General features: G+C 42.0%; 1 protein-coding gene across 2 annotated transcripts in view; it reads left to right on the forward strand.

Moving 5' to 3' along the window:
* tnmd (tenomodulin) overlaps nt 1–23913 on the forward strand; it is a 199858-nt gene that overhangs the window by 105089 nt on the left and 70856 nt on the right. For both annotated transcript variants that reach the window (XM_063000545.1, XM_063000546.1), the window contains exon 3: nt 9100–9240. In XM_063000545.1, the coding sequence (XP_062856615.1) occupies nt 9100–9240 (141 nt within the window). The remainder of the gene's footprint in view (nt 1–9099; nt 9241–23913) is intronic.

Raw genomic sequence — 23913 nt, forward strand, 5'->3', positions numbered from 1 at the left:
AAAAGTGAGCTGAAGTGCATTTTGTTTTCACTGATACTGCTTGAGATGTTTCTACAATTTAATTGGAGGCCACCTGTGGTGCATTTAATTGATTGGACATGATTGGGGATTGCCAACACCTGCTTATATTAGGTCCCACAATTGGCAGTGCATATCAGAGCAAACTCCAAGCCATGTGGTCAAAGGAATTATCTGCAGAGCTCAGAAACAGGATTGTGTCAAGATATAGATCTGGAGAAGGGTACAGACAAAATTGCTGCAGCTTTACACGTCCCAAAGAGCACAGTGGCCACCATCATTCATAAATGGAAGAAGGTGGGTACCACCAAAAATCTTCCTAGACCTGGCCGCCTGGCCAAACTGAGCGATCGGGGAAAATGGGCTTGGCCAGGGAGGTGAGCAGGAACCTGAGGATCACTCTGACAGAGCTCCAGCATATCCTTGTGGAGATGGGAGAACCTATCAGAAGATCAACCATCCGGGCAGATCAACCACACTCCTTAGTAAAAGGCACATGACAGCCCGCTTGAAGTTTGCCAAAAGGCACCTAGAGGACTCTCAAACCATGAGAAACAAGATGCTCTGGTCTGATAAAACCAGAGGGGGAAGGGGGAGGGGGGAGGTGGCGGCAGTGGTGAGTTCCAGTTGGTCACGACTGAATTAGGGTACAACAAGGGAGAAATTTTTTTTTTAATGAAAAGACTTAAGCCTAAATTCTACAATGACATTTTTTACATTTATTTATTAAGCAACTAAAACCACATTTGAAACTACACCAATCAACCATAACATTAAAACCACCTCCTTGTTTCTACACTCACTGTCCATTTTATCAGCTCCACTTACCATATAGAAGCACTTTGTAGTTCTACAATTACTGACTATCCATCCATCTATTTCTCTACATACTTTTTTAGACTGCTTTCACCCTGTTCTTCAATGGTCAGGACCCACACAGGACCATTGAAGAACAGCATGAATGGGGGCTAACAAAGCATGCAGAGAAACAGATGGCCTACAGTCACTAATTGTATATCTACAAAATGCTTATATATGGTAAGTGGAGCTAATAAAATGGACAATGTGTGTAGAAACAAGGAGGTGGTTTTAATGTTATGGCTGAAGCTGTATATGCTTCCACTTCACAATTTAGGGAAGGCCCTTTTCTGTTCCAGCATTACTGTGCCTCTGTGCACAAAGCAAGCTCTATAAAGACATAATGCTTGGTTTAAAGATAGAAAGATAGATAGATAGATAGATAGATAGATAGATAGATAGATAGATAGATAGATAGATTGATAGATTGATAGATTGATTGATTGATTGATTGATTGATTGATTGATTGATTGATTGATTGATTGGATTGGATTGGATTGGATTTGATTTGATTTGATTAGATAATATGTCTCGCTCTCCTCAATCAGGGCAGGGGTCACTTACCTGGGGAACACATGGCACCAGGATGCACTATGTGATAAAGGCACGCCGGCGGAGGCAGTGTGATGCTTTGGGCAATGTTCTGCTGGGAAACCTTGGGTCCTGCCATTCATGTGGATGTTACTTTGACATGAACTACCTACCTAAGCATTGTTGCAGACCACCCTAGTGAAGTCCATGCCTCGATGTGTCGGGGGTGTTTTGGCAGCAAAAGGGGGACCAACACAATATTAGGAAGGTGGTCATAATGTTATGCCTAATCTGTGTATTTTAAAACCATTTCCAACAAACTCATGGTCATGTATCCAAATACGTTTGGACATCTCACCGTCTACAAAAACAAAATAGATGCCAGAAGAAAATGGAGATTTAAAAAAGAAACTAAAAGCAAAACATGAATCATAAGAGAAAACCAATGAATGGATTCCTAAGAGCAGCTAGAAAAGACAAGGATCAATAGTACAATATCTGTAAAAATGTCGAAAATGAAACCAAACAAAAAGACTGTTTTTCAGAAAGTATGCAAGACTATAAATAAATAAATATTAGCCTTGGGTATGCTAAAAGATACTGATGGAAAAGTCAAACAAAATTCAAAGATAGAAGAAATACACGAAAAATCTTTTTAAAAGAATCAGTTGCTGAAACACTTTGGCCAAGGACAGCTACACAAAAGAACCCAGACAGGTCCTGAGATAATCTCTAAACCATAAGAATCAGTAGCAGGAATGTTTTACAGTTGAAGTATTTCAAGATATTGAAAGGGATTCAATTGAAGGGCTGACTAAATCATACTATTGTTTGAATTGCTATAAAATCTCCATGGCCAGCAGATTGAAGGAAGTCAGTTTATACAACCCCAAATCAGAAACGTTGGGACAGCATAGAAAATGCAAATAAAATAAAAATGCAGTGTTCCTTGACTTTTATTTGATTGCAGACAGTTTGAACCCAAGATATTTTATGTTTTATCTGCTCAACTTCATTTGTTAATATACCTCCATTCTTGCATTTCAGGCCTGCAACACATTCCCCAAAAAGTTGGGATGTGGGCAATTTAGGGCTAGTAGTAAAGTGAAAAAACTAAATGATGATGTGATTCAAAACAGGTGATGTCAACAGGTGATTGTAATCATGGTTTGGTACAAACCAAAATAATCTCCAGTTTGTCAACAAATGCATGAGAAAATGATTGAAATGTTTAAAAACTATGTACCTCGAAGAAAGATTGGAAGGAATTTGCATATTTCTCCCTCTACAGTACATGATATCATTAAACAATTCAAGGAATCTGGAGGAATTTCACTGCCTAAAAGCCAAGGGTGCAAGCTTAAGCTTAATGTCTGTGATCTTTGATCCCTCAGACGGCACTGCATCAAGAACCAACACTCAACAATAGCTGATATAACCACATGGGTGAGGGATTACTTTGGCAAATCTTTGTCAAGCACTACAATACAGAGTTACATGCACAAATGCCACTTTACTGTGCAAAAAAGAAGCCTTATGTTAACCATGTCCAGAAGCAGCGTCAACTTCTCTGGGCTCAGAGGCATCTAGGATGGACCATCACACAGTGGAAACGTGTATTGTGGTCAGATGAATCTACATTCCAGGTCTTTTTTGGAAAAAATGGACGCCGTGTGCTCCGGACCAAAGACGAAAAGGACCGTCCAGACTGTTTCAGTAACAAGTCCAAAAGCCAGGGTCTGTGATGGTATGGGGCTGTGTCAGTGCCCTTGGTACAGGTTATTTACACTTCTGTGATGGCAGCATTAATGCAGAAAAGTACATTGAGATCCTAGAGCAACATGTGCTGCCTTCAAGACGTCATCTTTTCCAGGGTTGTCCATGCATTTTTCAACAAGATAAGGCAAAACCACATGCTGCACACATTACAAAGGCATGGCTGTGGAAGAAGAGGGTACGGGTACTGGACTGGCCTGTCCAATAGAGAATGTGTGGAGAATTTTGAAATAAAAAATGAGACAACGACGACCCCGTACCGTCGCACGTCTTAAGACGTGTTTGCAGGAAGAATGGAACAAAATAAAACCTCACACACTAAATCACTTGGTATTCTCGGTACCAAAACGTCTTTTAAGTGTGGTGAAAAGGAATGGCAACATTACAAAGTGGTAAATGCTTTACTGTCCCAATTTTTTTGGAATGTGTTGCAGGTCCGAAATGTAGGAATGGATGTTTATTAATAAATGAAATGAAGCTGAGCAGATAAAACATGAAATATCTCAGGTTCATCCTGTCTGCAATCAAATAAAAGTCAAGGTAAATGTAAGAAACTTTTACTGATTTAGGGTTGTACGATTGTACGGAGGCGTATTGCTGCAAAGCATAAAAAAACAAAAAATGAAACTCTTCATTACGTCTTTCGAAGCGACATAATATGTTCACAGCGAGTGCCACAGATCATCACTGTCTTGATGATGTTGCCAAGTAATGAGTCATGCTGCCAAGTAATGAGCGACACGTTGCTAAGTAAAGGTAGGCTTTATGCACACAAACCTTGGTTGTTTTGTATTTGTGCTTATACAAACAGGAAATTGATCAAATGGACTTTATGATTGCATTTGAAGGGTTTATTTGTATTTATTTATATATGTATTTATTTTGCTTGGCTGTAATATGTCACTGTATGATTGCCTTTATACCACATAGCAGTAAATTCATGATCAAGACCATTTAACATAGACAAGAGCCAGGATTCAGGAAAGGCAAAGGAACAAGAGACATTATTACAACCCCAAATCAGAAAAAAATGTCTCTTACATTTACTTTGACTTTAATTTGATTGCAGACAGGATGAACCTGAGATATTTCATGTTTTGTCTGCTCAACTGCTTGAATCATTTAATGATATTATGCACTGTAGAGGGAGAAATATGCAAATCTCTTCCAATCTTTTTTTGAGGTACATTGTTTTAAACATTTTAACAATTTTCTCACGCATTTGTGACTCAGCCTTTCCTGGATGCTGCTTTTGTACCAAACCATGATTACAATCACCTGTTGACATCACCTGTTTGAAATCACATCACATTATTTAGTTTTTTTTACCTCATTAATAGCCCTAAATTGCCCCCGTCCAAACTTTTATTATAACATGCATTATAAAATGCAGGAATGGAGGAACACTGCATTTTTATTTTATTTGCATTTTCCATACTGTCCCAACTTTTTCTGATTTGGGCTTGTAATTTGATATGCTTGAATATCTTTGTATTTTTTTTATAATAAATCTCTACAAAGATTAACAAACCACAGTCTCAAAGGAGACACACTGGCAGATGAGCCAGACAAAGCTGCAGTCCTTCACTATATCTGTTTCATCTGTATTCTATCCAGACTAAAGTCTTTTCTGTCAGCCTCTGTGGATGTGAAATCTAGACAATAAAGATGCAAGACTGGAAGAATATTGATGTCTTTGTACTTTGGTGTTGACTTGGACTTTGATTGGTAAAGAAATAAACAAATTAATTCCTGACCAAACCACTAATCAATCCTCATCTCACAGCTAAAGTCATCATTATAAAAACAGCTTATTAATAAAGATTACTTAAGATCTGTTTCGACGTATTATCAGAATAATCAATTGACTGGAAAACACAGATGTACTTGGAGCAGTTAAAAATAATAAAAATAAAGAGCTACAAGCTACAAGACAGCTACAAGATGCAAAAATCTACATAATTGCTAGGAGTCATATATGAATTTATACTTGAAATCAGTTTCTTTATTTTAAAAACAATCCAGTCTTCAGGCAAATTTCCAGGTTTGTATATAAAACAACACTTAGCACTGTGATAAGATTTGTAAAAAAAAAAATACTACCTGTAAGCGAAACAAGATAGTTTCTACATTGATAGTCATTGTGCCAACATTATACACCGACCAGGCATAACATTATCCACTGACAGGTGAAGTGAATAACACTGATTATCTCTTCATCATGGCACCTGTTAGTGGGTGGGATATATTAGGTAGCAAGTGAACATTTTATCCTTAAAGTTGATGTGTTAGAAGCAGGAAAAAAAGCTTTTGTGGGGTGTTCCCTGTCTGCAGTGGTCAGTATCTATCAAAAGTGGTCCAAGGAAGGAACAGTGGTAAACAGACGAGCTACTGTAGCTCAAATTGCTGAAGATGTTGAAGCTGCTGAAGATGCTGAAGACCAGTCAGGGTGCCCATGCTGACCCCTGTCCACCGCCAAAAGCGCCAACAATGGGCACATGAGCATCGGAACTGGACCACGAAGCATTGAAAGAAGGTGGCCTGGTCTGATGAATCATGTTTTCTTTTACATCACATGGATGGCCGGGTGTGTGTGCGTCGCTTACCTAGGGAACACATGGCACCAGGATGCACTATGGGTGTGATGCTTTGGCCAATGTTCTGCTGGGAAACCCTGGGTCCTGCCATCCATGTGGATGTTACTTTGACATGTACCACCTACCTAAGCATTGTCGCAGACCATATACAGTGTATCACAAAAGTGAGTACACCCCTCACATTTCTGCAGATATGCAAAATGACACTTTGACACAATGAAAAGTAGTCTGTGTGCAGCTTATATAACAGTGTAAATTTATTCTTCCCTCAAAATAACTCAATATACAGCCATTAATGTCTAAACCACCGGTAACAAAAGTGAGTACACCCCTTAGTGAAAGTTCCTGAAGTGTCAATATTTTGTGTGGCCACCATTATTTCCCAGAACTGCCTTAACTCTCCTGGGCATGGAGTTTACCAGAGCTTCACAGGTTGCCACTGGAATGCTTTTCCACTCCTCCATGACGACATCACGGAGCTGGCGGATATTCGAGACTTTGCGCTCCTCCACCTTCCGCTTGAGGATGCCCCAAAGATGTTCTATTGGGTTTAGGTCTGGAGACATGCTTGGCCAGTCCATCACCTTTACCCTCAGCCTCTTCAATAAAGCAGTGGTCGTCTTAGAGGTGTGTTTGGGGTCATTATCATGCTGGAACACTGCCCTGCGACCCAGTTTCCGGAGGGAGGGGATCATGCTCTGCTTCAGTATTTCACAGTACATATTGGAGTTCATGTGTCCCTCAATGAAATGTAACTCCCCAACACCTGCTGCACTCATGCAGCCCCAGACCATGGCATTCCCACCACCATGCTTGACTGTAGGCATGACACACTTATCTTTGTACTCCTCACCTGATTGCCGCCACACATGCTTGAGACCATCTGAACCAAACAAATTAATCTTGGTCTCATCAGACCATAGGTCATGGTTCCAGTAATCCATGTCCTTTGTTGACATGTCTTCAGCAAACTGTTTGCGGGCTTTCTTGTGTAGAGACTTCAGAAGAGGCTTCCTTCTGGGGTGACAGCCATGCAGACCAATTTGATGTAGTGTGCGGCGTATGGTCTGAGCACTGACAGGCTGACCCCCCACCTTTTCAATCTCTGCAGCAATGCTGACAGCACTCCTGCGCCTATCTTTCAAAGACAGCAGTTGGATGTGACGCTGAGCACGTGCACTCAGCTTCTTTGGACGACCAACGCGAGGTCTGTTCTGAGTGGACCCTGCTATTTTAAAATGCTGGATGATCTTGGCCACTGTGCTGCAGCTCAGTTTCAGGGTGTTGGCAATCTTCTTGTAGCCTTGGCCATCTTCATGTAGCGCAACAATTCGTCTTTTAAGATCCTTAGAGAGTTCTTTGCCATGAGGTGCCATGTTGGAACTTTCAGTGACCAGTATGAGAGAGTGTGAGAGCTGTACTACTAAATTGAACACACCTGCTCCCTATGCACACCTGAGACCTAGTAACACTAACGAGTCACATGACATTTTGGAGGGAAAATGACAAGCAGTGCTCAATTTGGACATTTAGGGGTGTAGTCTCTTAGGGGTGTACTCACTTTTGTTGCCGGTGGTTTAGACATTAATGGCTATATATTGAGTTATTTTGAGAGAAGAATAAATTTACACTGTTATATAAGCTGCACACAGACTACTTTTCATTGTGTCAAAGTGTCATTTTGTCAGTGTTGTCCCATGAAAAGATATACTTAAATATCTGCAGAAATGTGAGGGGTGTACTCACTTTTGTGATACACTGTACACCCTTTCATGGAAATGGTATTCCCTAATGGCTGTGGCCTCTTTCAGCAGGATAATGTGCCCTGCCACTAGTGGAGTCCATGCCTTGATGGGACAGGGCTGTTTTGGCAGCAAAAGGTGGACCAACACAATATTAGAAAGGTGGTCATAATGTTAAGCCTGATTCCTTAAATGTATTCATTCATTGTCTGTTATACCACTGCTTTATCCAAGTCAGGGCTGCGGTGGGTATAATTCACTGGGCAAAATTTAGGAAACACCCTGGCCGGGTCGCCAGTCCATCACAGGGCAAACACACTCACACATTCACACCTAAGGTAATTTAGTATCTACAATTAACCTGTCTGCATGTTTTTGGACTGTGGGAGGAAGAACATAAAAACTTTACACAGAAAGGACCTAGACCGCTCGACCTGGGAATCAAACCCTAGACCTTCTTGCTGTGAGGCGACAGTGCTACCCACTTAGAAAAGAAATGCATTAGGAAAAAATAGAATAGAATAGAATGGAATACTTTATTGTCACTCCACTGCATGCAGTACAGTGAAATTGAAAGCAGACTCATTGGTGCTATCATACAAGATACACATACACAATAATTAAGTACATATATAAGGTGCTTGAAACTGTATAAGGTGCTTAGTTTGTAGCATTGCCTGACTAATTATTGCACATTATCCAATTGCCATTAGTTTTTAGCATTGTTGACTAATTATTGCACATTATTAGATTGAGTTCAGCTTTCTTATTGTACAAAGGTAGAAGCTATTCCTCATCCTATTTGTCCTTGATGTGATTGATCTGTAACGTTTTCCAGAAGGCAATAATTCAAACAGATGATATCCTGGATGGGCGGGGTCCTTAAGGATATTGTTTGCTCTACATAGGCAACAAGTGGAAAAGAGTTCTTGTAGAGAGGGTAGAGGGCATCCAATGATTTTTTTGTGCTAAGTTGATGACCCTCTGCATTACTTTTTTGTCAGCCGCTGAGCTACTGGCATACCAGGTGGAGATACAATACGTCAGTATGCTCTCAATGGAGCAACGGTAGAAGGACACCAGAAGCTGTAATTGCAGATTGTTTTTTCTGAGTATCCTCAGAAAATGTAGTCTTTATTGAGCTTTTTTCACTGTTTTTGTAGTGTTGATAGTCCATGAGAGGTCCTCAGCTATGTGCATTCCAAGAATCTTGAAATCAGAAACTCTTTCCATGCACACAAATCCCATCAATAAGTAGAGGTGCATGGTCTGTCCTCTTCTTTCTGAAGTCTATTATTATTTCTTTTGTTTTTGAAGCATTCAGAGCTAAGTTGTTCTCCTTACACCAATTGGACAATATTTGGACTTCATCTCTGTAGGCTAAATATACCTAAATATACTTTAAACATTGTTAAAATGAATAAAAATGTATGATCATATTAGCAATCTTTAGGATGTGCAAGTAAGATTATAGTTGCACTTCACTACTGTGAAGCCCAAATCATCTCGTTTTCGACCCCGTATCCGAATTGAATCAATATCCAGGTTTAGATAACTAAACATTGTGTTTTTGCAGATGTACAGCCACGAGTTCAAGGCTGTGCTAGACGGTGTGGAGACTGACAGCCTGATGGAGATCAATCCAGCTAAAAGAATGGAAATGATTAGAGTGGGCAACAGCACTGATGAGGTTGTGGAGGTCCACGATTTCCAGAATGTAAGTGTCTACTTCTTAATATCATTCATTGTCTATTTTACCACAGCTTTATCCTGTTTAGGATTGTGATGGGTACGATTTATTGGGTGAACTGTAGGGAACACACCGGACAGGTGGCCGGTCCATCACAGAGCACACACACATACACACTCATCGAGGGCATTTAGAGTATCTAAAATTAACCTTACTGCATGTCTTTGGACTGTGGGAGGAAACTGGACCACACAGAAAGTACCCGGACTACTCCACCCAAGACCTCTTGCTGTAAGGCAACAGTGTTACCCAATGAGCCACTGTGCTGCCCACATTTTAAATATATTATTCAGTATTCAATATATCATATACACTGTTCAGCCATAACATTAAAACCAACTCCTTGTTTCTACACTCACCGTCCATTTTATCAGCTCCACTTACCATATAGAAGCACTTTGTAGTTCTACAATTACTGACTGTAGTTCATCTGTTTCTCTGCATGCTTTGTTAGCCCCCTTTCATGCTGTTCTTCAATGGTCAGGACTCATCCAGGACCACCACAGAGCAGGTATTATATAGGGGGTGGATCATTCTCAGCACTGCAGTGACACTGACATGGTGGTGGTGCGTTAGTGTGTGTTGTGCTGGTATGAGTGGATCAGACACAGAAGCACTGCTGGAGTTTTTAAAAACCGTGTCCACTCACTGTCCACTCTATTAGACACTCCTACCTAGTTGGTCCACCTTGTAGATGTAAAGTCAGAGACGATCGCTCATCTGTTGCTGCTGTTTGAGTTGGTCATCTTCTAGACCTTTATCAGTGATCACAGGATGCTGCCCATGGGGCGATAATGGCTGGATATTTTGGTTGGTGGACTATTCTCAGTCCAGCAGTGACAGTGAGGTGTTTAAAAATTCTAGCAGCATTGCTGTGTCTGATCCACTCATACCCACACAACACACACTAACACACCACCACCATGTCAGTGTCAATGCAGTGCTGAGTATGACCCATCATCCAAATTATACCTGCTCTGTAGTGGTCCTGGGAAAGTCCTGACCATTGAAGAGAAACAGATGGACTACTGTCAGTAATTTTAGAACTACAAAGTGCTCCTATATGGTAAGTGGAGCTGATAAAATGGACAGTGATTGTAGAAACAAGGAGGTGGTTTTAATGTTATGGCTGATCAGTGTATATTGTTCAATATTAAGACTGCAAAAGTTAGCATCCCACCATGAAGCATGGGTGACCATGACTTGCCACATACCTACGGACCTGGGGAAGACCTGCGCTCCTCCAAAGAAGTTTGGCGTCCTTTCCTAGTGCAAATGTTCGTGTTACATAGATATTAGACCTGCAGCGGTCAATAGCGAACCTACGTAGAGGTGCAACTGTTCTCCAAAGAATCTTTGCCCAATATTGGCACAACGCCTGTCGCTGCTACACATTTCCAGACAATTACTAAAGCCCTCCACTGCATGGACCTCACCCAAAACAGGGCGTGTCATGGGCCTGGCTGACCTCGAGCTTAAACTTGGCAAGTTCACGGTCCCAGACCTTTATCAGCATGATCCCCAATGAGGGGAGAAACTACGCCAGCTTGCTTCACAGATGGAGAGCATGGTATACGCTGTGTACCATGAGTTCCTGGCAGCCTGGTATTTGACAACTTTCTCCAAGTGGTAAAGCCCACTCTGCGACAAAAACAGCTATGCCTCTTCTGCCCAGGCAAACTCCAAAAAGCAATGCAAGCAGCAAGCTGAGGAGAAGAAGACGATGGTGGCAAAACGGAAGCTGGGAAAGTGATGGCAACAAAGCTTTTCTTTTGTTGTAAATGGACAGGACATTTGGTGGCACAGGATGGCAGCCTGGGAAACACCACTCAGCTGAGCATTACCTGCAAACTCGACAGCACACCGGATCCATGATCAGCCTGATCTGATGTGCTTGCTGCCAATTGTCCCAGTCATGCTGAGGCTGGAGGATTGGAAAGTGTTTGCTGGCAAGAGATTAAAACAGCAAAAAAGGGAAATAGCTGCCAAAGCTAGCCAGCTGAGTGGGGGTTCTTACAGCAGTGCGCCACTCCAGATGCATCAGCCTGGTCCAGCAACAACAATAGGCAGAAAACGCAGTCAGAGAAGAGCAGTGGCTGCAAACTTGTTGCCCCCAAAGCACTGCAGCAGTGAGGAGCTCCAGCAGAGGTAAGATGGGCCAAACAGCGGTCAGGTGCGGACCTTGTGGGGGCACATTGGTTGGCAGTGGGGGTGCTGCCTGAAACACTGGATAGAGGGCAATGTAACATTTACATTTTTTACATTTTCAGCATTTAGCAGATGCTTTTATCCAAAGCGACTTACATTTCTGTTTTTTTGTATACAGTTTGAGCAAATAAGGCTGAAGGGGTCCTTGCTCAGGGGTCCAACTTTGGCAACTTGGTGGTGGTGAGGCTACAACTGGCAACCTTCTTATTACTAGTCCAGTACCTTCAGCACTAAGCTACCACTGGCCCTACATTTGTTGGTAATGGGGTCACATTCACTGGAAACTGATTGGACTGTTGCCTCCTCAAGTGTAATTTGTATAAACAATAGATTAATCTGCAAATTTAGGGTTGCAGTATTTTTCCTATATCTGCATGACATTCACCTATTCCCTTATACATCCCAAAACATGTGTGTAACTTGTATCTATGACATGTTAAATGCACATTTATCCAAAGGGACTTACAACCCCAAATCAGAAAAGGCTGGGACAGTATGGAAAATGCAAATAAAATGAAAATGCAGTGTTCCTTACATTTACTTTGACTTTGATTTGATTGCAGACAGTTTGAACCCAAGATATTCCATGTCTTGTCTGATCAACTTCATTTCATTTGTTAATATACCTCCATTCCTGTGATCTGTGATCTTCGATTTCGCAGATGGCACTGCATCAATAGCTGCAATAACCGCCACTCAACAATAGCTGATAAAACCACATGGGTGAGAGATTACTTTGGCAAACCTTTGTCAAGCACTACAATACAGAGTTACATGCACAAATGCCACTTAAAACTTTACTGTGCAAAAAAGAAGCCTTATGTCTAGAAACATGTCTAGAAGCAGCGTCAACTTCTCTGGGCTCGGAGGCATCTAGGATGGACCATCACACAGTAAAAACATGTATTGTGGTAAGATGAATCAGCATTCTGGGTATTTTTTGGAAAAAATGAACACCGTGTGCTCCGGACCAGTGACGAAAAAGACCATCCAGACTGTTATCAGCAACAAGTCCAAAAGCCAGGGTCTGTCATGGTATGGGGCTGTGTCAGTGCCCTTGGCAAATGTAATTTACACTTCTGTCATGGCAGCATTAATGCAGAAAAGTACATTGAGATCTTAGAACAACATGTGCTGCCTTCAAGACGTCATCTTTTCCAGGGAGTTTTCAACAAGACAATGTAAAACCACATGCTGCACACAATACAAAGGCATGGCATGGCATGGAAGAAGAGGGTACAGGTGCATAGGCCTGCCTACAGTCCTGACCTGTCACCAGTAGAGAGTGAAAAAAGCGACAACGACGACCCCGTACTGTTGCACATTTTAAGACGTGTTTTCAGGAAGAATGGGACAAAATAAAAGCTGAAACACTAAATCACTTGGTATTCTCAGTGACGGGAATGTCCCAACTTTTTTTGGAATGTGTTGCAGGCCTGAAATGCAGGAATGGATGTTTATTAATATATGAAATGAAGTTGAGTAGACAAAACATGAAATATCTCAGGTTCATCCTGTCTGCAATGAAATAAAAGTAAAAGTAAATGTAAGAAACTCTGTGTTTTTTTTTATTATTTGCATTTTCCATGCTGTCCCAACTTTTTCTGATTTGAAGTTGTAAATATGAATAAAGTTTAGGATGTTCTATGTTATAAAACTCTCAAAATTATCTTTGAAAACTACTTTGACAGTTAGACCTAGGCTGTGTACCAGGTATAGGGTGGAGTATTACAATCCAAGACAAGTCAAGCTCTGTAAACCAAAGAAAAATCCATTTTTATTAGTTTATTAGTGTCACAGAATCACCATTAAGCCCAAACCAAAGGAACTTTATATATAGTTTCTCAGGTTATTAAAAGAGGTTGTTCAAGTTGGAATATCTTCCACATATTGTATTATTTGCTCAGTTTACTTTCCACAATAATTTTATTTATACTTTGGTCCAGGTCCTTTCTGTGTGGAGTTTGCACGTTCTCCCCGTGTCTGCGTGGGTTTCCTCCGGGTGCTCCAGTTTCCGTGCCTGCAGCAGACACAGTTCTGCTAGGGCGGGATGACTGGACTGTGTGGGTGGGGTCTACAAAAAGCTGTGTAAGGATCCTAATTGGCAGATAGAGAGGCGCCTGTGCAGAGTGCATAGGTGAAAAATGGTTCCGCAAAGGGCTGTGCGTGGGTCGGAGGAGGCGTGAGCAGCAATATACCCACCTCGACTGCAAATCAGGGATCCCCCAGCAGCGGAAGACAAATTGACTACACTAAATTGGCAAAATGCATAAATAAAATAGGATTCAGGATTGCAGTGGGTCCAAATCACTGGGCGACATGTAGGAAATATTCTGGATAGGTCGCCAGTCCATCACACGGCAAACACATACAGTACACATAAATTCATCCCACACTCATACCTAGGGGACGGCACGGTGGCTCGGTGGGTAGCACTGTCGCCTCACAGCAAGAAGGTCCTGGGTTCGATCCCCAGGCGGGGCGGCCCGGGTCCTTTCTGTGTGGAGTTTGCATGTTCTCCCAGTGCCTGCGTGGGTTTCCTCTAGGTGCTCCGGTTTCCTCCCACAGTCCAAAAACATGCAGCCAGGTTAATTGGAGACACTGAACTGCCCTATAGGTGAATGGGTGTGTGTATGTGTATGTATGTATGTGTGTCTGCCCTGCGATGGACTGGCACCCCATCCAGGGTGTTACTGTGTGCCTTGCGCCCATTGAAAAGCTGGGATAGGCTCCAGAACCCCCCCACCACCACCACCACCAAGCGACCATAATTGGATAAGCAGTTATGACAGTGAGTGAGTTAACCTGACTGCAAGTCTTTGGATTGTGGAAGGAAACCAGAGCTTCCGGAGGAAACTCACACAGACACCCAGGACAGTGCTACCCACCAAGCCACAATGCCACCCGCTCTGTACCATAACACCAAATAACAGAAAGTAATAGTAATTTTTGCAAATAAAAATTAGAATATGCCAGTTTGTATTTGTTTCTGAGCTGGCTGAGCCTCCAGTGAAAGCACAGAGCATGTGAGATAATTGCAAGTGATTGCAACAGCATTCTTTAACCTTCTGAAAACTGTTGCCTTCATTCACCGGCTTACTTAAGTGGAAAACATGTTCTATATGGATATACAATAAATTAGGCTATTACATCACATTAGATGTGTTATTACATTATTGAAAGTGAAATGCTTTTCATTTTTTTCTACAAATTAGGGCTGATTTATTTTCTGCTTGCCCAGGCAAAACAATCAGTAGTCTTTTTTGAAGCAGCATGTCATTAATGCAAATTGTACAGGAGTTTGACTCAATAATTTCTGGGGCGGCACGGTGGCTAAGTGGGTAGTACTGTCGCCTCACAGCAAGAAGGTCCTGGGTTTGATCCCCAGGTGAGGAGGTCCGGGTCCTTTCTGTGAGGAGCTTGCATGTTCTCCCCATGTCCACGTGGGTTTAGTCCCAGTGCTCAGTCTTCCTCCCACAGTCCAAAGACATGCAGGTGAGGTAAATTAGAGAAACTAAATTGTCTATGACTGTGTTTGATATAACCTTGTGAACTGATGAACCTTGTGTAATGAGTAACTACCGTTCCTGTCGTGAATGTAACCAAAGTGTAAGACATGACGTTAAAATCCTAATAAACAAACAAACAAACAATAATTTCTGCCACAAAACAAGCAATTTATTATTTAATGTGATGTTTTACTAGTCATGTACTCATCATGTACTGCAAAAAAGTAAACCACTGGATGTACTTGATTCTAATGTGCACATGATTTACATGAAATAAAATGCATTACATTAAATTAGTTATTGACAAATGCAATACGGTATGTTGTAGGGGCGGCATAATGGCTCGGTAGGTAGCACTGTCACCTCACAGCAAGAAGGTCCTGGGTTTGATCCCCAGGCGGGGCGGTCCAGGTCCTTTCTGTGCGGAGCTTGCATGTTCCCCTTGTGTCTGCGTGGGTTTCCTCCAGTAGGTCTGGTTTTCTCCCACAGTCCAAAAACATGCAGTCAGGTTAATTGAAGACACTGAATTGCCGTATAGGTAAATGAATGTGTGTGTGTGTGTGTGTCTGCCCTGCGATGGACTGGCCCCCCATTGAAAAGCTGGGATAGGCTCCAGCACCAACTTTGGATTTCTGCAATAATTGTAACAAATAACAGACGAACAGTTTCATGTCCTACATTAAAACATTGAACAGGCTTGAACATTTCTGCATTCTACACAGTTTAATCCTTGTATTAATTGCCAAAACCTTATGGCGCCACATCAATGTCAAAACTAGAGGGCGCAACTTTTAACATTTCGCGTGTGTAAATATCCCTCTCGTGAGTGCAAATGTGAAACTCGCGAGCACAAAAAGAAGAATTGCGTGCGCACTGATCATAAAATCGCTCTCAAACTGTCTTTTTCACTCTTGAATGTTGTTTTTCTGCTCGATTTCATTGTTGTGCTCGCGCGCGAAAGCAAATTGCGCTCGGCTGCTCTTTCTGCGCGAGAGCAGTTTTTGCGCTCAAGTTTTGAAAGGGGTGGTTTTGACAGTTTGGGGGCGGAGTCAGGGCCGTCTCTATCAGCAAATGCTATTGGCTCTTTGCATGCAAGCTCTGTGCTTGCATGCACAGAGATAGAGGTGGATCGGAACATTCTCAGGGTTCATGTTGAATGCTGAATTCGACGGGTAAAAGAGCAAGTTGTTCGACACAGTGATCGCTATGTTTGTTTACTGTGTTTTGCCTGCATGTGAACTATCCGATTGGACCACTTGACAAGGCATGAAGCTAAACACTCGCCTTTATCTGCAATTTTTTTTAAAGAACGTGTACATTTGAATATTGTAAATATATATTATAGTTTATACTCTATTTCTGTGTTTAAACAAAAGCATAAAAAACCAACAAAAGCCTCTTTATTATGTAAACATACCTTTTATATCTACACTCTTTGATTATTTTATCAGTTCTACAATTACAGACTAGTTCATCTGTTTCTCTCTATACTGTGTTAGCCTCTTTTCTGTTCTTAATAATCAGGACCACCACAGGGCAGGTATTATTTAGGTGGTGGATGATTCTCAGCACTGCAGTGACACTGACATGGTGGTGGTGTGTTAGTGTGTGTTGTGCTGGTATGAGTGGATCAGATACAGCAGTGCTGCTGGAGTTTTTTAATATCATGTCCACTTACTGTCCACTCTATTAGACACTCCTACCTAGTTGGTCCACCTTCGCTCATCTATTGCTGCTGTTTGAGTTGGTCATCTTCTAGACCTTCATCAGTGGTCACAGGACGCTGCCCACAAGGCGCTGTATTTATCGTCTTATTTACTCATACCAGCACAACACACACTATCACACCACCACCATGTCAGTGTCACTGCAGTGCTGAGAATGATCCACCACCTAAATAATACCTGCTCTGTGGGTGTCCTGTGGGGGTCCTGACCATTGAAGAACAGGGTGAAAGGGGGCTAACAACGCATACAGAGAACAGTCAGTAATTGTAGAACTACAAAGTGCTTCTATATGATAAGTGGAGCTGATAAAATGGACAGTGAGTGTAGAAACAAGGAGGTGGTTTTAATGCTATGGCTGATCAGTGATAGATAGATGGATGGATGGATGGATGGATGGATGGATGGATGGATATCAGAAGAAACAGTAAATGAGCTGGTGTTTCAATACTTGTCCATATTGAGTGTGTAGAACAGTTTATCTCCACCTTTGCCGTTTCTCATGTTTTGTGAATCTGGCAGTTGTTTAGCATTTATTTCATGATGAATAGATCACTTGAATGGTGTTAAAGACTTGAAATAAAATCTTTTTACATTTAACTTTAAACGAAAGTCATTTTTTCTCTTTTGTAACATGATACAAGGTTTTGAATTGAACAGCATATATATTTGATAGCCCATTGCTGTCAGCTTGAGACTGATAAATTCTGTAATAATTATGTCTTGATAACCTGCCGTATGAGTTTATCCTCACATTTACTACAAAAATGTTTTTTGGAGAAAGACATATACTGTAACATCAAATTAATCAATTGACATGAAAATTTAAAGGTCTGACATATAACATTTGATAATAAATAAAAGATAACTCATTAATATATTGGCAAACAAAACTTTTTACACTTAATCAAAAGATTGAGAGTAAATTGGTAATATATACAGTCAGATATGTTAAGTTTGTTTTATGTTTTATTAGGAATTTAAAGTCATGTTTTACACTTTGGTTACATTCATGACAGAAACGGTCGTTACTCATCACACAAGATTCATCAGTTCAATTCTTCAGTTTTAATATCAAACACAGTCATGGACAATTTAGTGTCTCCAATTCACCTCACTTACACACTTCTGGACTGTGGGAGGAAACAGGAGAACCCGGAGGAAACCCACATGGATACAGGGAGAACATGAAAACTCCACACAGAAAGAACCCAGACCGCTCCCCCTGAGAACTGAACACACATACATTATATATACATATACTTGACACTGTGCAGGGAGAAGATGCATTAAAATGAAATTGCAATGGTATGCTTCAAAGCTAACTAAAACATGAATCTCAATACTGGTCTGTCAAGCTAGATGTAGTGTTTGTCTAGTCTAGCAAAACAACCACTAACCAGTTTACAACTAGCCTACTTGCATGGTTATAAGGAAATGTTTGCAAACGTACTTACCTTCGTATTTGTCAATGTAGCTGGTGTTGTACATTTAAAATCGTTCACTGTCAGACGAGGTTAATCTTGAAGACAACAAGTGTAAAAGAGAGCCATGCCTAACAATATCTGCTTGTTGACGACCGGCGTCTGAATACCGGAAGTTGATGTGCCTGTATACGAGAACCCGGAAGTAAGGCGTGCAAAGAGCCAATAGCCGGCCCTGACTCCGCCCCCAAACTGTCAAAACCACCACTTTCAAAACTCAAGCGCAAAAATTTCTCTCGCGCAGAAAGAGCAGCCGAGCGCAATTTGCTTTCACGTGCGAGCACAACAATGAAATCGAGCAGAAAAACAACATTCGAGAGTGAAAAAGACAGTTTGAGAGCGATTTTATGATCAGTGCACACGCAATTCTTCTTTTTGTGCTCGCGAGTTTCACATTTGCACTCGCGAGAGGGATATTTACACACGCGAAATGTTAAAAGTTGCGCCCTCTAGTTTTGACATTGATGTGGCGCCATAAAACCTACTTTATCAGAACTAATGTTTTCTTTAGCTGCTGATTGGATTTAGAACAGTAGTGGAAAAAATGATTATTAGGGCGCATTCACATAAGAAGCATAAAACCGCATTTGTGCCGGCTGTGTCGTTGTTTCCTATGGAGTGTGGGGGTGTTGCTTAGCATGCCGCTACATTTCCTTAAACGTGTGCACCACACACTTTTGCTGCATTGGACTCACAATTTTTGCTCACCTGATTGAACTTTGACTCAGGTTGCCGCTAACCGTTTTAAAGCCACAAATGAGACAAACTGTTTGATATAAGCCGTTAAAAGCGACTCAGGCCGTACGAACAAAGCTTAACGTGACTTATTAATTTAAAACAATGACTGAAGAATTCAAATAGTGGAGAGAACTTTTGAGCAGTCAAGTTAAGTCACCTTTATTTCTATAGCACATTTAAAAGACAACGCGTGTCAACCAAAGTGCTGTACATTTTGTAAAAGAAGGCCAACCAACGCCTGTATTTCCTGAGGAAGCTGAGGAGGGCAGGTCTTCACACAGACATCCTCAGGTCCTTCTACAGCTGTGTGGTGGAGAGCACCCTGACCACCTGCCTCACTGTGTGGTATGCTGGCTGCACTGTGGCAGAGAAGGAGGCGCTGCAGAGAGTGGTAAAGTCTGCACAGAGGACCATCGGATGCAGCTTACCACCCATCGGGGACATATACACAACCAGGTGTAAGGAAAGAGCCGCCTGCATCTTCCGTGACCCCACCCACCCTGCACATGGACTTTTCACCCCCCTTCCCTCTGGTAGGAGGCTGCGCTGCATCCGAGCAAAAACAACAAGACTGAAAAACAGCTTCTTTCCGGATGCAGTCAGACTGCTAAATTGCTCCACCCCTCATGTACTGTCTATGCACCAGTTACTTTAAACACCTGTGACCTGGTGCTGCCTTTTATCTGCTGCTATACTGAATCGTGCACTTTAGATCCGCATAAAGCCAATACTTGAATGTAAATGTAAATATTTAAAATTCATATCTTAGTTATTTCTTCTAGTTTTTAAGTCTTAAGTTTTATTTTTACTAAACATAGTTTCTCTTGCTATTTATATTTTATATTTTATTATGTTTACACACACCGAGACCTGAGTAACTGCATTTCGTTTTAATCATGTACATGGTTTTGAATGACAATAAAGCTGAGTCTGAGTCTGAGTCTGATTAAAAGGTATAAATACCACTCAACTATGCAGTAATAATTAAAATAAGTTATGTTTCGTATCTCCTGACCACCAGGGCTGTACTTACGTAGTGGATAATCCTGCGCATGCATGCTCAGATCGAGATATTTGTGTACCAAATTAGTCACACGTGACCCCTGCAGTGATGTCACCCATGGTATTTGCACCTGTGACCACTGCAAAACTTCCTCTTTTCTCATCTCGCCTCTTGATCGAAGGAACAGCCCAGTGACACATTTGTCAGAGCTACGAATTATTCGTCCTCTACGGGCTGGGATTACCACAGCGAGATCTAGCAGTCTATTCACCTGGAGTGCACTCGGTGTGAGAATGAGCTAGAGAAGCTGTGTTTGTTACTGGAAATGATAACAGTCTGCGTGGAACTCTGGTAAGTGACTGCTGTATTTATAACGGGAGTTAGCTCGCTCTAACCTAGAGTTTTCACTCGGTTTTGAGTGGAGCACACCGCTCATAAAGTTATAACTCCAAGCGCTAACAGCGCATCTCTCTTCATCTAGAGTTTATACTCGGTGTTAAGTGAAACCCGCAACTCATTCACCTCAACTAGTGGATTTCTCTGGAGTTCTGGCATTATCGCTAGCCCTACCAGCACAACTCTTTCACTTAGAGTTTCATACTCGGTGTTAAGTGAAGCTGACGGATCGTAATAATATAGCGGCAGCATCGTTCAGCGTGTGTACCGTGGTGGCACGCCGCTTTCACCTCGAGTTGTACTCGGTGCAGTTTTTTACTCCTTTTGGCACTATTCGCTACTAGGAGTGAAGCAGCGATATCAACAACGCAGACCCGTCATGTTTTCAAACAGTTGTAACCAGTGCTTTGCTGCCTTGGAGTCCTACGACGGGCATGACCAATGCCCTTCGTGTCTTGGGTTGGACCACCTTCGTGAAGCCTTGGTGAACCCGTGCATGGATTGTGTGATTATTCCATTAGACCGCCGCCGAGAACGGCTAGCGGGGCTAGAGATTGGGTGCGAGGCTACGTTACCAGCGCCTCAGCGCGGCACGAGCAACACTGCAAAGCGGCCCTTGGAGGTACCAGGGCCTATGCAGAGGAAAAAGAGACGGTCCATGGCACTGTCGGAACGCATGGGCTCGTTCTCTGATGAGCTATCACAGTTGAAGTCGTTATTTATGGAGCTTAGTCACAAACTAGATGCTTGTAGTATTCCGGAGCCTGAGTTAAAGTTACCTAAAGATCCTGATGGTGCCTCAGAAAAAGCGGATGACGCACTTTCTACAGTAGCATCAAATGCTGAATTCTTTCAGGATTTTCTACAGCCGGGTGGTCCCCTGCCGACTGCTTCAGCACGGTCGGGGTCTCTTCTGTACTCGCTCTTCACACATGACTGTGTGGCCTCTTATAACACCACCAGTATTATTAAGTTTGCTGATGACACCACAGTCATTGGTCTTATTACTGGGGGGGATGAGATGGCGTACAGGAGGGAGGTAGCAGATCTTGTGGACTGGTGTCAGAACAACAATCTTTCATTGAATATCAACAAAACAAAGGAACTGATTGTGGACCCCAGGAGGAGAGGAGAACAGCATACACCGCTGTATATAGGTGGAACAGTGGTGGAGAAGGTGAAAACCTTCAAATTTCTGGGTGTGCACATCAGCGAGGATCTCACCTGGTCCTGCAACACACGCCATATCATTAAGAAGTCTCAACAGAGACTGTACTTCCTAAGAAGACTAAGAAAATTTGGCATGTCAACCAAAATTCTCAGCAACTTCTACAGATGTACGGTGGAAAGTGTCCTTACCAGCTCCATCACAGTCTGGTATGGAAACTGCACTGCAGAGGACAGGAAGGAACTCCAGCGTGTAATAAAAACTGCACAAAGAATTTCTGGAACGTCCTACCCTGCACTACAGGACATTTATCAGACCAGGGTGGTCAGGAGAGCCCACAACATAATTAAGGACAGCACACACCCCCAAAACTACCTCTTTACTCCTCTGCCATCAGGCAAACGTTTCAGAAGCCTAAAGGCCAGAACAACAAGACTGACAAACAGTTTTTACCCACAAGCAGTCAGGCTTGTGAACAAACACGGACTATCACATACACAACTTAGCTCATGAACATTGTACATTCTCTACAATGCACTATTGCACATTTAAATGACTGCTGCTACTTGCACATAATGTTGCACAATTTACACTTTAAAATAACTGCTGCTGTATTTTTCTGTATTTATGCTGTATAACACTGCATAATTTCTGCACCTTATGTAACTGCTGCTATGTGCCTTTTGTACTGCCTTATTTTATTTTATTTCTATTTTTTTTCCTCTGTATATAAAACGTTTTTTTATAGTTTAAATTATATATTTTTAAAAAAAGTTTTTTTCTAGTAATATTCTGTTAGTTTAATTTTGTTTTATGTTTAATACTTATTGATGTTTGGAGGACGAACAAAGTAAGAATTTCATTGTACAGTGTAACTGCTAGTTCTTCTGTGCACATGACAATAAAACTCTTGAATCTTGAATCTTGAATCTTGAACATGACACTGCCACTAGGATGGCAAAAATAGTCAACTCTCTCTCTCTTCTACTTCTGGCCTTGCAGTCTTCTCTACAAGGTACTGATAGTAGTGGACCTGTGGATGAGCTCTTAAATACAGCCTTACAGTCTGTCGTCTACTTGGCCCAGAGCCACGGGAGGCTGATAGGTACATTGATTCATGGGTGCCGTCAAGTGTGGCTGGCCCAATCATCGCTTTCTGAAGCCTGTAGGACAACAATTGGGTCACTCATTATGCATCAGTTGCCATGGTGATGGTGGACGCTGGCGCATTTGGCTGCCGCTACCGTTACCGTATTTTACCGTATTTTATTGTATTTTTATCGTTTTTCGTTTTCATCTTTTTACACACCTTGTGGATCTATTTCTTTTATGTTACTTTTGATACTTTTATTTGTTCTTTTGATACTTTTTGTTCTTTCTACTGTACATCGCGTCTGCGGCCGGTGGTGAACGGTGGGTGAGTTTTCCTGGGATCGGCACAATGTTGAACTATTCCGTTGACCAGCTGAGGAAGTTCAACAATTGCACTACTCCATCGTGTATTTCAGTCATCAAACAGCTTGGACTCCTTCGCCGGCCTCGTTATATTCACAGGGGCTCCCGGAGAAAGCTTGTTTATTTTCGAAACGGTAACGCTATTCCATCCTTCTGGTCAGCCGTGCGCACTGTCGCTCCGCAAACACGTCATCAGAGCGCTGCTGCCTTGCACACCAGTAGCGGTGTAGTCTCCATGACAACGCTGTCCACGGAGTGGGATGGGAAACGCGGAGTGGACTTTGCAAATCTCCGTTCTCTTCCTCGTTCCTCACAGCCAACTACACAACAATACCACTTGAAAATGGCATTGCTTAATGTTCGTTCACTCAACACAAAAAGTACTGTACTCAGTGAATTTATATCTGACAGTGAACTAGACTTTTTCTGTCTCACTGAAACTTGGCATAAACCCTTGGATTATTTTACGTTAAATCAGACCACGCCAATGGGATACTCGTATATTGATGAACCTCGTATGGAAGGGCGAGGTGGTGGTGTTGCTGCAGTCTATAGGGATGATATTAAAATAACCACTTTGTCTTTTCCTGCTGCTCTTTCTTTTGAACACCTGGCTTTCAAGTTGTCAGGGCCTACTCCTCTGGTCACTGCTGTGGTTTATCGTCCGCCAAAGCCAAACGCTTCCTTTCTCTCTGATTTTTCAGATTTTTTAACCCAGCTTAGTGCCCTCTCATCCTCTGTACTGCTTATGGGTGATTTTAACATCCATATTGATGACAACAACTGTAAATTTGCCAGGGAATTTTTGGAATTGTTACAGTGTTTTAATTTCACACAACATATCAATTTTCCAACTCATAAAAAAGGTCATACTCTTGACCTTGTCTGCTCTACTGGTGTCCTAGTTCATCAGCCGTCCAGCCATGACCTTACTGTCTCTGATCATTTGACAATC

The sequence above is a fragment of the Trichomycterus rosablanca genome, chromosome 8, assembly GCF_030014385.1.
Source record: "Trichomycterus rosablanca isolate fTriRos1 chromosome 8, fTriRos1.hap1, whole genome shotgun sequence".
NCBI lineage: Eukaryota > Metazoa > Chordata > Actinopteri > Siluriformes > Trichomycteridae > Trichomycterus > Trichomycterus rosablanca.